At 28.5% G+C, this 12,868-nt stretch overlaps 1 protein-coding gene across 1 annotated transcript in view; it reads right to left on the reverse strand.

The window, feature by feature from the left end:
* Positions 1–6,131: 6,131 nt before the first annotated feature.
* The window catches only part of osbpl8 (oxysterol binding protein-like 8), a 45,384-nt gene continuing 38,647 nt past the window's right edge, over positions 6,132–12,868 (reverse strand). The window contains exons 16-21 of the mRNA XM_073838517.1: positions 12,185–12,321; positions 10,130–10,315; positions 9,931–10,018; positions 7,225–7,327; positions 7,045–7,150; positions 6,132–6,954 (exon numbers count right to left, since the gene is read on the reverse strand). Coding sequence (XP_073694618.1) covers positions 6,822–6,954; positions 7,045–7,150; positions 7,225–7,327; positions 9,931–10,018; positions 10,130–10,315; positions 12,185–12,321 — 753 coding nt within the window. The 3' untranslated portion in view covers positions 6,132–6,821. The remainder of the gene's footprint in view (positions 6,955–7,044; positions 7,151–7,224; positions 7,328–9,930; positions 10,019–10,129; positions 10,316–12,184; positions 12,322–12,868) is intronic.

Raw genomic sequence — 12,868 nt, forward strand, 5'->3', positions numbered from 1 at the left:
ATATATATATATATATATATATATATATATATATATATATAACTTAAATTTATATTAGTAAAAAAAAAAGTTTACATAAAAGTGGCTAAAACAAACTAATAGGCTACACAAAAATGAATAAAAAACAACTACAGATATATTAAACAAATACTAAAAATTAAAAACACAAATAATATAAACAAAAACAAAATAAAAAAATATAAATATATAAATTAATAAAAATGGCTAAAACTAAAACAAAATACATTTTAAAAATTTAAATAAAGTATACATACATAATTAATACATTAACAAAAAAAAAAAACTACAAATGTATTAAACAAATACTAAAAATGAAAAACACAATAATATAAACAAAAATAAAAGTAAAAAAAAAATATTACATTTAAAATGTAAAGTTTACATAAAAATGACTAAAACTAATAAAAAAAAAAAACTATAGACATATTAAACAAATACTAAAAATGACAAACACAAAATAAAATGACTAAAACTTGAACCAAAATTGATGTGAACAGAAAATATAAAAATAAACTCAAGGTCCGTATGGAACGTTTGTGGTCATGTGTTTTTTTTGTTGTTGTTGCCTTAATTACTTAAAAATATAAATGTATACCTAAAATGAAATGATGATCTTCTATCTGTGGTGTGTTGATGCTCTCTGCAGGTGCGCTAGTGATCCAGAGAGGACACGAGCAGAGACACGCGTGACGTGACTCATCAGTCCGGAGCAGAGCGAGGGGCGCGCGCGCGTGCATGTGAACTCACCGGGGGTTGTGACGTCATCCCGATGACAGGCTCCCGCGGCTCAGGAAGCTGCTGTCCCAGCATGCATCTGCACACATCTGCGGATTAACTGACGGCTCCAGCTGTTTGACTCCAACCAACATCCGCTGCGAATCAACCCAGACTACAGCAGGATGGATGCAATCAGGTCAACCTACTAACATCCCTAAAACAACCCAATCTGACTTCAGCATCAACCAGAATGCCTTAAATAGAATATATGTATTTTTTTAATAATACTATTGTTGTATTTGATTTGTTAATACTGTTTATTTATTTGACTATTGTTAGTTGACGTAGCAATGTAAATGTTTTCGTAATGCCAGTAACTCAATTGCAGTGAGGTCTATGAGCGCCATCTGCTGGTTATTAGAGGAAATGACTCTAAAATTAATTTTTCCAGCACTTTCCTGAAATCATGACACAGATAGACTGAACACATCTGACAATATCATTTACACCAAACGGTATCATTAATGAAAGCGTCTAGTTCTCTGCAATATATAGCAAAAAAAAAAAAAAAAAAAAAAAAAAAAAGAGATGAATCTAAAGTTTAACCACAATTTAAGTTTTTAGTTAATGGTCTATTATAATAGAAAATAAATTATTAAAATCGTTTCGCTGGCTCTAAATCTAGCTTAAAAGGGACACAAATTAATTTTGGATTTTGATCATTTGTTATAAAACTCAAAACTTTATAACTAAACTGTGACTGTCCTAAAATATTTATTAAAATAATAAAAATGTTTATATTCATAAATGTTTAAATTATACTAGTTAGCACACCAACTATGAAATAAATATTAAAAAAATTAAATAAACAATAGTAATATAATAATATTAATAATAAATAAAGTAAAAATGAAACTCTACAAAACAAATATATTGTGGAAATGAACAAAAAAATAAACTGAAAATATAAAAAAATAAATTAAAATAATATTTATACAATAAATAATAAAAAGGTTAAATAAAAACAACAATAAAATAAAATATAAATACAATAAAAAGAGAAATAAATTAAATAGAAATTTAAATGAAAAAGAGAAAAAAACACTGAAACTAAAATAAACACTGGAAAAAGAAATAAAAAACAAAAAAAAAACAAATGGAAAATATAAAAATACAAATTTAATGAAATCTCATAAGCCTTAAAATTAATAAAATAAAAATAACAATTAAATAAAACATAAATACAATAAAAAGTTAAATAAAGAAAATAAAAAGAAAACAATGAAAAATTGTGAGAAAATGAAAAAAAAAATGCAAATTTAAAAATCTCATAAGCCTTAAAATAATAAATAAGTAAAATAAAATTAATTAAAAAATACAATAAAAGTAAAGACAATTACTAGACTGAGTTCCACAATTTTAATATTTATTATTGTTAAAATAAATATTTAAAAAATAATAAATAAATAAATAAAGTAAAATAATACTCAAAAAAACAATGATAATGTGAAAATGAACAAGGGAATAAACTGAAAATACAAAATGTGAAAGTGTGAAAATAAAAAAATAAGGCTCATAAGCCTTAAAATAATAATAGAGTCATATAAAAATAACAATAAAATAAAAAATATATATAAACTAGAATAAAAAAATCTGAAACTGAATTAAATCTAGTGTGAAAATGTATTAAATAAAAATAAAATTTAAATGTAAAAAAATTTAATAAAGATAAAAACTATTAAAATAATAACCTTGACACATAAATCAATACAGACATGTGCAAAGAAAGGAGAACGCAGGAGTTCTGTGTTTTTCATTTATTTGGTGATATGTCACAGGTGACAATAAACTTACAGGAAGTTATTTCTGTATTACAAATAAAGCATCATCTGTACATAGAGACATCTGCAGGAAACAATCCAGAACAAAAAAAAAAAAGCATCTGGAGTAAAAACATTTTAAAAAGAGCCAGGGGCGACAAAAAAAGAACAGAAAACGATCTAGAAGCGTGAAGAAGACGAAAACACTGAACGAGTTTGAGTCTTGAGTTTGATCCCTGGTTGATGGCAGACGCACGGCTAAAGACACACGCAGATCTACGGCGTCCAAATACATGGCACATTCGCTCCAAATGAGAAAGAAAGACAAACCGTGGTAGGATTTCAACAGTCGGGCTCAAACTGCGGCCGCGAGACCCGCTTGTAAAGGCACGTGGTTTATTTTTTAGTAGTTATTGTCGACGTGAGCACATTCAAACATCTGATCGGACGCTGTACGAGCGAAAAAAGACACATGGGCTATGGGTGACGGCTTCTGGCTAACACACGTTTCTCTAGAAGTACAAAAGGAAATCGGTTCTTTATCTATATACACATGTGACATTTACATCCTAATCTACTCTCAGACGATTTGGCTTGTTAATCGTACATCTAGACTGATGTAACAGTGGCAGACGAGAGTCAAGCAACTACAAAAAGTACGCAACAGTATTTCCTGCTACAGGTTTACTACGCCTAGATCTACGCTTTCCTCAGAGTAATATTCGCTATTCTGTACACGCTTCTCAAATAAATTAAACATTGCCTTCAAACACCATTTAGCAACGTATGAAATGCAGGATCCACATACTGTGCTGTTCAGAGTAAGATTATTCGAGTGACATTGTTCCCGCTTTTTAAATAATACAAAATTTGACCTCGACTCACAACATCCTTCATTCGTTTCATAAAAGTGTCAGAAAACACAGGTAACGTCGGAAACATCGAACCCTTTTAAGTTTTATACGTCAGACTGTAAGGGTTTAGGCTGTATTTCAGTCGCAGAAAAAGTAAAAGAAATCAAAATGTTGTCTTTTTTTTTAAATGGTGAAAGTCTATTTCAATCAGGCAGTATTATGAATACTATTACGTACAAATACTAATAAAAATTCATGTTTTTTAGATTTAGTCATGAGGATCTGGGTTGAAATGTGCTATTCTGCAAAATATGCAGAATAGGGTTATTGTTAAGCACAATATGTGTTTTTCCTCATTTTAAGGAAGAAAAATGAGTTCGATTTGTTAATGTTTAGGTTGTATATCAACTGATGTCCTCCGCAACAGCAGGGGGCGCTGACGAAGAGCAAAAATGTTAATAAAATAAATTAAAACAATGGTTTAAAATGGTTGAGAAGCTGATGAGATTTCTTCGTTTTGAAGAATAAAACTGAACAGTCATTTCTAAAACATCCCAGAATGCACTTCAAACCAATATTGGCCGTCCTTGAGCAGTGATCGCAACACAATCTCATAAAAAACTAAATAGAAACCAAATGTGGGAATAGGGTTTTTGTTAAACAAAATATATATTTTTCCTAATTTTGTGGGGAAAAAATGACCTGGATTTTATAATATTGACCCATTTAGTTTATATATTGACTGACGTCCTCCACTACAGCAGGGGGAGCTGATAGAAGATAAAATATTACTAAAATAAATGAAAACAATAGTTTTTTTGTTAAGCAAAACACATATTTTTACTAATTTTAGGGGGGGGGGGGGATTACTTAAATTTGATGATATTTAGTTGGTATGTTAACTGACGTCCTCTAAAAAAAAAAGTAACATAGTAAATAAAACAATAATTTAAATGGTTAAAAAGCTGATTAGATTTCCTCGTTTTGAGGAATAAAAGTGAACCGTCATTTCTGAAACATCCCAGAATGCACTTCAGACCAATATTGGCTGTCTTTATGCAGCGATCGCAATACAAATTCATAAAAAAACAAAACAAATAGAAACCAAATGTGTAAAATAGGGTTTTGTTAAAATACATATTGATTGACGTCCTCCACTACAGCAGGGGGCGCTGATAGAGAGTAAAAATGTTAAATGAAAACATTGGTCTAAATGGTTAGGAGGCTGATAAGATTTCCTCGTTTTGAAGAATATAAGTAAACAGTCATTTCTAAAACATCCCACAATGCACTTCAGACCAATATTGGTCGTCCTTTTACAACGAACGCAGCTCACGTTCATAAAAAACGAAATAGAAATCAAATGTGTAGAATAGGATTTTTGTTAAGAAAAATACATATTCTTCCTAATTTTAAGGGAGAAAAATTAAAGATTTGTTAATGTTAAGTTTGTATGTCAACTGACGTCCTCCGTTACAGCAGGGGGCGCTACATGAGGGTAAAAAAAGTAATATAATAGATTAAAAAAATGGTCTAAATAGTTAAGAAGCTGATGAGACTTCCTCATTTTGAAGAATAAAAGGGAACAGTCATTTCTTAAACATCCCAGAAAGCACTTCAGACCAATATTGGCCGTCCTTGTGCAGTGACTGCGACATAAATTCATAAAAAACGAAACAAATAGAAACCAAATGTGTAAAATAGGGTATTTAAGCAAAACTTTTAATTTTTGTAATTTTAGTGGGAAAAAGTGACCTAGATTTTATAATATTCACCCAGTTAGTTTAAATATTGACTGACGTCCTCCATTACAGCAGGGGGCGCTGATAGAGAACAAAAATGTTAATAAAATAAATGAAAACAATGGTTTAAATGGTTACAAGGCTGATGAGATTTCCTCGTTTTGAAGAATGAGTGAACAATCATTTCTTAAACATCCCACAATGCACTTCAGCCTGATATTGGCCATCCTTTCACAGCGATCACAACAAAAATTCATAAAAAAAAGAGACAAACAGAAACCGAATGTGTAGAAATTTTTTTTTTTACTAAAATACATATTTGTCCTAATTTTATGGAGACAAAAGGACCTAGATTTTGTAATATTTAGTTTGATGTCAACTGACGTCCTCCACTACAGAAGGGAGCGCCGATAAAAGGTAAAAAAAATTAATAAAATGAATGAAAACAATGATCTAAATGGTTAAAAGGCTGATGGGACTTCTTCGTTTTGAAGAATTAAAGTGAACCAGTAATTTTTAAAACATCCCACAATGCACTTCAGACCAATATTGGCTGTCCTTTCGCAGCCATCGCAACACAATCTCATAAAAAAAATAAATGAAACGAAACCAAATGTGTAAAATAGGTTTTTTGTTAAACAAAATACTTATTTTTCCAAATTTTAAAGGGACAAAATCACCTATATTTTATCATATTCACCCAGTTAGTCTAAATATTGACTGACGTCCTCCACTACAGCAGGGGGCGCTGATGAAGAGCAAAAATGTTAATAAAATAAATGAAAACGATGGTTTAAATAGTTAAAAGGTTGATAAATCTCCTCATTTTGAAGAATAAAAGTAAACAATCATTTCTAAAACATCCCACGATGCACTTCAGACCAATATCAGCTGTCCTTTCGCAGCGATCGCAACACAATCTCATAAAAAAATTAATGAAACGAAACCAAATGTGTAAAATAAGGTTTTTGGTGAGCAAAATGCAAATTTTTCCTAATTTTATGGCGACAAAATGACCTAGATTTTATAATAGTCACCCAGTTAGTTTAAATATTGACTGACGTCCTCCACTACAGCAGGGGGCGCTGATGGAGAACAAAAATGTTAATAAAATAAATTAAAACAATGGTTTAAATGGTTAAGAGGCTGATGAGATTTCCATGTTTTAAAGAAAAAAAGTAAACAGTCATTTCTAAAACATCCCACAATGCACTTCAGACCAATATTGGCCGTCCTTTCGCAGCGATCGCAAAACAATCTCATAAAAAATAAATGAAACAAAACAAAATATGTAAAATAGGTTTTTTGTTGAGCAAAATACATATTTTTTCTCATTTTATGGGGATAAAATGACCTAGATTTGATAATAGTCACCCAGTTAGTTTAAATATTGACTGACGTCCTCCTCTACAGCAGGGGGCGCTGATGAAGAGCAAAAATGTTAGTAAAATAAATTTAAAAGAGTGGTTTAAATGGATAAGAGGCTGATGAGATTTCCACGTTTTAAAGAAAAAAAGTAAACAGTCATTTCTAAAACATCCCACGATGCACTTCAGCCCGATATCGGCCGTCTTTTCACAGCGATCGCAATTCAAATGCATACGAAACGAAAGCGAATGCTGACTGAAGGGATGGAGTGAGTGAGGTTTCTGGGTCTTCCTTGATCGTTACTTGAAGATGAAGTTGAGAAGGACCTGGAGGAAGATGAGGAAGAGGATGATGGCCACGTCTCTATGCGTGAGGAACGAACTTTCCGTCGACGTCTGACTCGCCACTCGACTCCTCAAAGCGTTGACGCTCCTAGACGGCCGTAATGAGACAAACCAAAGCTAATATTGACATTTTTCAAGTATGTATTGATGAAGTATGAGGTGAGAAGCAGTTTTTAACCTGTTAATGTCTTCCTGGGTTTGTCTGATCGACTCAATGGCACTTTGGATTTCACTCAGATCTGTTCCTTTCTTTCTGAGGCGGCTGTTGTGTTTGCTCTTGTGTCCTGAATAAAAGTTCACAATGAGCTTTTGGAGTGTTATTAGTGTTTTTGTGTGTGTTTGTGTGTGTTTGACATACTCTCGCTGCCTGAAGAGTCCTGGTGGTCCGGCTCCGGGGACGAACAGCCACTTTCTGGACTTTTAGGTTTGTCGCTCTTATGTTTCCGCTTTGGTCCCGTCACCTAAACAAACAAGAGCAGGACATTCATATGTTTCAGTCTTTATATTCTGGTTATGACAGTCTGAATTGTCTATGTGATACTTAAACATTTTTGAAAGGCTTCAAAACAGGGTCCAAAATGAACTTTTCTCTATATCTGCCAATGGGAAGTGAGGTATAAATATTTAATACTGGCCATTCAAAATATTTAAATAATTAAATAATCATAATAAATAAAATATTATTATAATTGCATTTATTTATTTAAATGTAAATTTAATTATTACATTTAAATTTATTTTCTAATCATTTTTATGTATTTTATTCATTATGTTCATATTTATTAATTTTTAATATTTTATTTATTTATTTATTATTTAACTGCTTGTTTGTATTACATTTATTTTTTTTTGTTTAAATGAAAATGGAATTTCTAAATTAAATGTAATTGCATTTATTATGTAAATGCAAATATAATTTTATAATTTATTTTTATATTTACTGAATTTAATTTCTAATATTTTTTATGTTTTTATTCACTATTTAAATGCAAATTTAATTTCTAATTACTTTTATTGCGTTTAAATATTTACATCTTACATTATTTAAGTAAATTAAAATCATTTCCAATCATTTTTTATTATTTTTGAGATTAAGCAGTTTTTCCTCTTGTATATTTTGTCACTAGCTATGTTTTCATTTAAGATGCAAATTTGATTTCTGTTTTTATTACATTTATTTTTACATGCAAATTCAATTTACTATTTATTACATTTATATATTTGAATCTCATATTTTTATTAAAATGTAATTTTTTTTAATTACATTTATTTACATTTACATTGAATTTTAAATTTTTATATATATATATATAAATAATTTAGATGTATATTTAATGTCTAATTGTTTTTTTTCATTTATTTATTTAAATGTATATTAAATTACTACATTCATTATTTGTTTAAATGCAATTTTATTTTCTAATAAATTACATTTATTTAACTGCATTTTATTTAGCTGCATATTTAATTTCTATTTTCATTTATTTTATATGCTTTGTATTTAATATCCTAACAATTTCTTGTTAACAATTTAGTAATTTTTATTATTATTTATTACATTTATTTTTTTATATAAATGCAAATTTAATTGTATCATTTATTTTTACATTTATTTAAATGCACATTTCATTTCTAATGTTTTTTTTTTTACATTTATTATTACATTTAATATTTATGTAAATCCAATTTATATTACTAATTATTTATTTTTATATTTGTTATTGAAATGCAAATATAATTCTAAATGACTGGATTTTTTTGATTTATTGTTTCATTTATTATTCATTTAATTTTTCAGAATAACACTGAAATTATAAAGCAGTGTTTATTTGTGCATTTATTAAATGTATATTTAATTACAAATTTTTTCTAATAATTTAATTTCTATTTTTATATGCTTTGCATATGATATCCTAACAGAAGAATTATTTTTATTACATAAATGCAAATTGAATTGTATATATTTTTGTATTTATTTAAATGCATATTTAATTTCTAATCATGTTTTTTCACATTTATTATTTGTGAAAATACAATTTTAATTTCTAATAATTGTTTTATTTTTGCATTTGTCATTGAAATGCAAATATAATTCCAAATCCTTTTTGATTAATTGTTACAATTATTATTAATTTAATTTTTTCAGAATAACACTGAAATTATCGCGAATAAAGCAGCGTTTCCATCCAGTGTGTTAAAGATTTAATGTGCACATTTATTCACATGTAAAAGTTTTATTTAGATGCATCTTTAATGTCTAATTGTTTTATTTTTGCATTTATTTAATGTATATTTAATTACATGTATTATTTGTTTAAATGCAAATTTTTTCTAATAATTTATTTTCTATTTTTATGTGCTTTGCATATGATATCCTAACAGAAGAATTTCTATTATTTTATTATATAAATGTTAATTTTTATATCTATTTAAATGCTATTTATGCATTTATATAAATTCTAATAATGCTTTTTTACATTTATTATTACACTGATTATTTGTGTAAAAACAATTTCAGCAATTTTCTAATCATTTATTTATTTTTACATTTGTTATTGAATTGCAAATATAATTCCAAATCCTTTTTGATTTGTTGTTACATTTATTATTCATTTAACTTTTTCACAATATCACTAAATATTGTGAATGAAGCACATTTAATGTGCACATTTATTCACATGTTAATTTTGGACCCTAGCTGCAAAGACGCATCCTTGACGCAAACCAAAAAACAAAACAAACAAAAATCACACAGGCATGCATGCGAGTCACTTGCAAATGCCAAAGAGCATAAAGAAAAAACAAAAGCTGAAAATGAGACAGCGGTCATGTGACCAGGTCAGGCAGCAGATGATTGGTTGCTTTTGCAGAATGGTGGCGATTGGTTGGTTCAGGAATGGACAGAGAGCGCAGGCGGCGACAGGCGATGATGAGATGAAAGCAGAGAGGGGGATTGTGGGTAGAATGAGGGAGGGGTGGGGACAGAAGGACGTACCTGGCTCAGGTAATTGTCCCTCCGGGAGCCCTGCTGGGTACTGAGACTAACTACACTGGCTGAACGTACCATAGGCGTCCTGTGGCGCACTTTGGTCTGAATACAGCCGTCTTTCTCGAACTGAATCAGATCGTTGAGCGGATCCCACGGACGGGTGCTAGGACACAGAAACACAGCATCCTCACAGTAAATGGGACACATGACAATGCACTTCCTGTCCAGCAGGGGGCAGCAGGGGATATGAAAGGAACAGGCAGGTGTGACTTACTCAGCGTAGCGGTAATGCCACTCTCCAGTGGCCGGGTCCTGCTCGAACAGAGCCGGCATCCACTCCTCGCATTTGGCCTTGCGCTCGCGTGCCGCCTTCCTCTGAGCCTCCTCCAGGATGAACTTCTCATTGGTCGCCTCCGTCTGGTCCTTGTTATTGATGGCCCGCGTTACGTGTTGCCACAGCCTGAACATGACAAATCAAATATTGACTATTTTATATATATATATATATATATATATATATATATATATAATAAAATCTCAGGATTCTATTTGTGACCCTGGACCACAAAACCAGTCGTAAGGTAAAATTTTACAAAACTGAGATGTATACATCATATGAAAGCTCAATAAATAAGCTTTCTATTGATGTATGGTTTGTTAGGATAGGACAATATTTGGCCGAGATACGTCTATTGGAAAATCTGGAATCTAAAGGTTTACAGTAGGAATTTTACAAAAAATCTTCATGGAACATGATCTTTACTTAATTTCCTAATGATTTTTGGCATAAAAGAAAAATCAATAATTTTGACCCATACAATGTATTTTTGGCTATTGCTACAAATATACCCCAGCGATTTAAGCAACTTTTTTCAATTTCTCTGGATTGCATTTTACATGTAAAAAAAAAAAAAAGTTTGAGTTTCAGTTTGAATTACTCTGGATTGCATGTTCTGTTTAATGTAATAAAAAAACTAATATTTTTTAAAGATTTTGTTGTTTCATGTTTTATTTTCCTGGATTCTGTTTTAAAATATATATTTTAGATTTTTTTAGTAAATATATGTAAAATCATTTTTCAGGATTAATTTTTTTTTTTTTTCAGTTTAAGTTACTCTCAGATTTTATATTTCAGAATCCAGAAAAAAATATTATGTACTTAAAATATATTTAATTGATTACCTAAATTTAATTTAAACATTTAAATTTAATCCAGTGAAATTATTTGTTATTATTTGTAATTATTATATTATTTGTTATTTAACTGCCTATTTAATTTAAATTTTATTTATTTTATGTGCTTTTTCTAAGATATCAGAAAAATTTCTAATCTATAGAAAATATATGTAAAATCATTTTTTTTTTCAGTTTTAGTTACTCTGGATTGCATTTTCTGTTTAAATTTCTATGGATTCTGTTGTTTCAATGTTTTATTCATATTTATTCAATATATATATATATATATATATATATATATATATATATATATATATATATAATTTTTTTTATATTATAATTCTATTTTTATGTATATACATCTTTATATATGTAATTCACTGGATTAAATTTAAATGTTTAAATTAAATTTAAGTAATCAATTAAATATATTTTTAAGTACTTAATATTTTATTCTGGATTCTGAAATATAAAATCTGATTTCAGGACTACATTTATTTATGTTTAAATTTTTCAAAATAGATATAAAATCATTTTTATTTATTTTTTCGTTTTAATTTCTCTGGATTGCATATTAAATGTAAGTAAAAAAAAAACTAAAATATTTTTTTCAAGATTTTGTTGTTGCATGTTTTATTGTTAAATTTAAGTAATCAATTAAATATATATATTTTTAAGTACATAATTATTCTGGATTCTAAAATCTAAATTCTGATTTTAGGACTAAATTTATTTCTGTTTAAATTTTTTTAAAATATATATGAAATCAGTTTTCAGTATTTTTTTTTTCCGTTTTAATTTCTCTGGATTGCATTTTAAATGTAAAAAAAATAAAATAAAATATTTTTTAAGATTTTGTTATTTCATGTTATATTTTTTATCTGAAATATAAAATCTGATTTTTTTTCTGTTTTAATTTTTCAGGACTCCATTTTAAATGTTTTATATATATATATATATATATATATATATATCTATCATAACTTCCTCAAATTAAACCACTTTTATTTTGACAGGTTGTTATGAAGACCATTCATGTGAAGTTTCTGTGTGTATTTGATTTATTATCCAGCCATATTTTTGATTTAATTTTTAATTGCCATGACATTTTGCCATTTCTGCATTGCATAAATGACGTGACAAGCAGTGTTACCTCTCGGACTCAAACTCGCTCTGTTCTTCAGGAGGAACGATGCAGCGGATCAGTCGGTTCTGCCTCAGATCAGGCGTTGGGTTCCAGAACGTCTCCATCTCACCCGTCTTCTTATCATTGATGAAGACTTCACTGTCCTGTAAAACACACAAACACATGCAATGACATCTGACCTCTCAAAGACATCTAAGAAACCTTAGTTTGAGGTTTAAATACATTTACATTTGCTCAAAAATAGCCTTGCATAGCCTATTAAGACAGTTTGATTGACATGTCAAATGACCAAACACATTTTCAGAATTCTGTTTTGCAGATTTAATTTCTTTTCTTTTTTATTATATTTATAATTTATATGCAAATTAATTTTTTTATTTATGTATTTAAATCTTAAATGTATTATTTAATATTACATATATTATTTATGTAAATTTAATTATAATTTTTTTATATATATTTTATGTGCTTTTTATATGATATCATCAGATAAAACAATTTCTAATCTTTTTATTACATTATGTAAATGCAATTTTAATATTAATTTTACATTTGAAATTGAAATGCATATTTAATATCTAACACGGTTTCTATTTTTTATTTAATTGCAAATTTCTAATTTAAATTGCATTTCTATATTTAAATCTTTCATTTCTTATTTAAAGTTAATTTATTTGACTTTGTCAATTT

This window comes from Garra rufa, chromosome 4 (assembly GCF_049309525.1).
Source record: "Garra rufa chromosome 4, GarRuf1.0, whole genome shotgun sequence".
Lineage (NCBI taxonomy): Eukaryota > Metazoa > Chordata > Actinopteri > Cypriniformes > Cyprinidae > Garra > Garra rufa.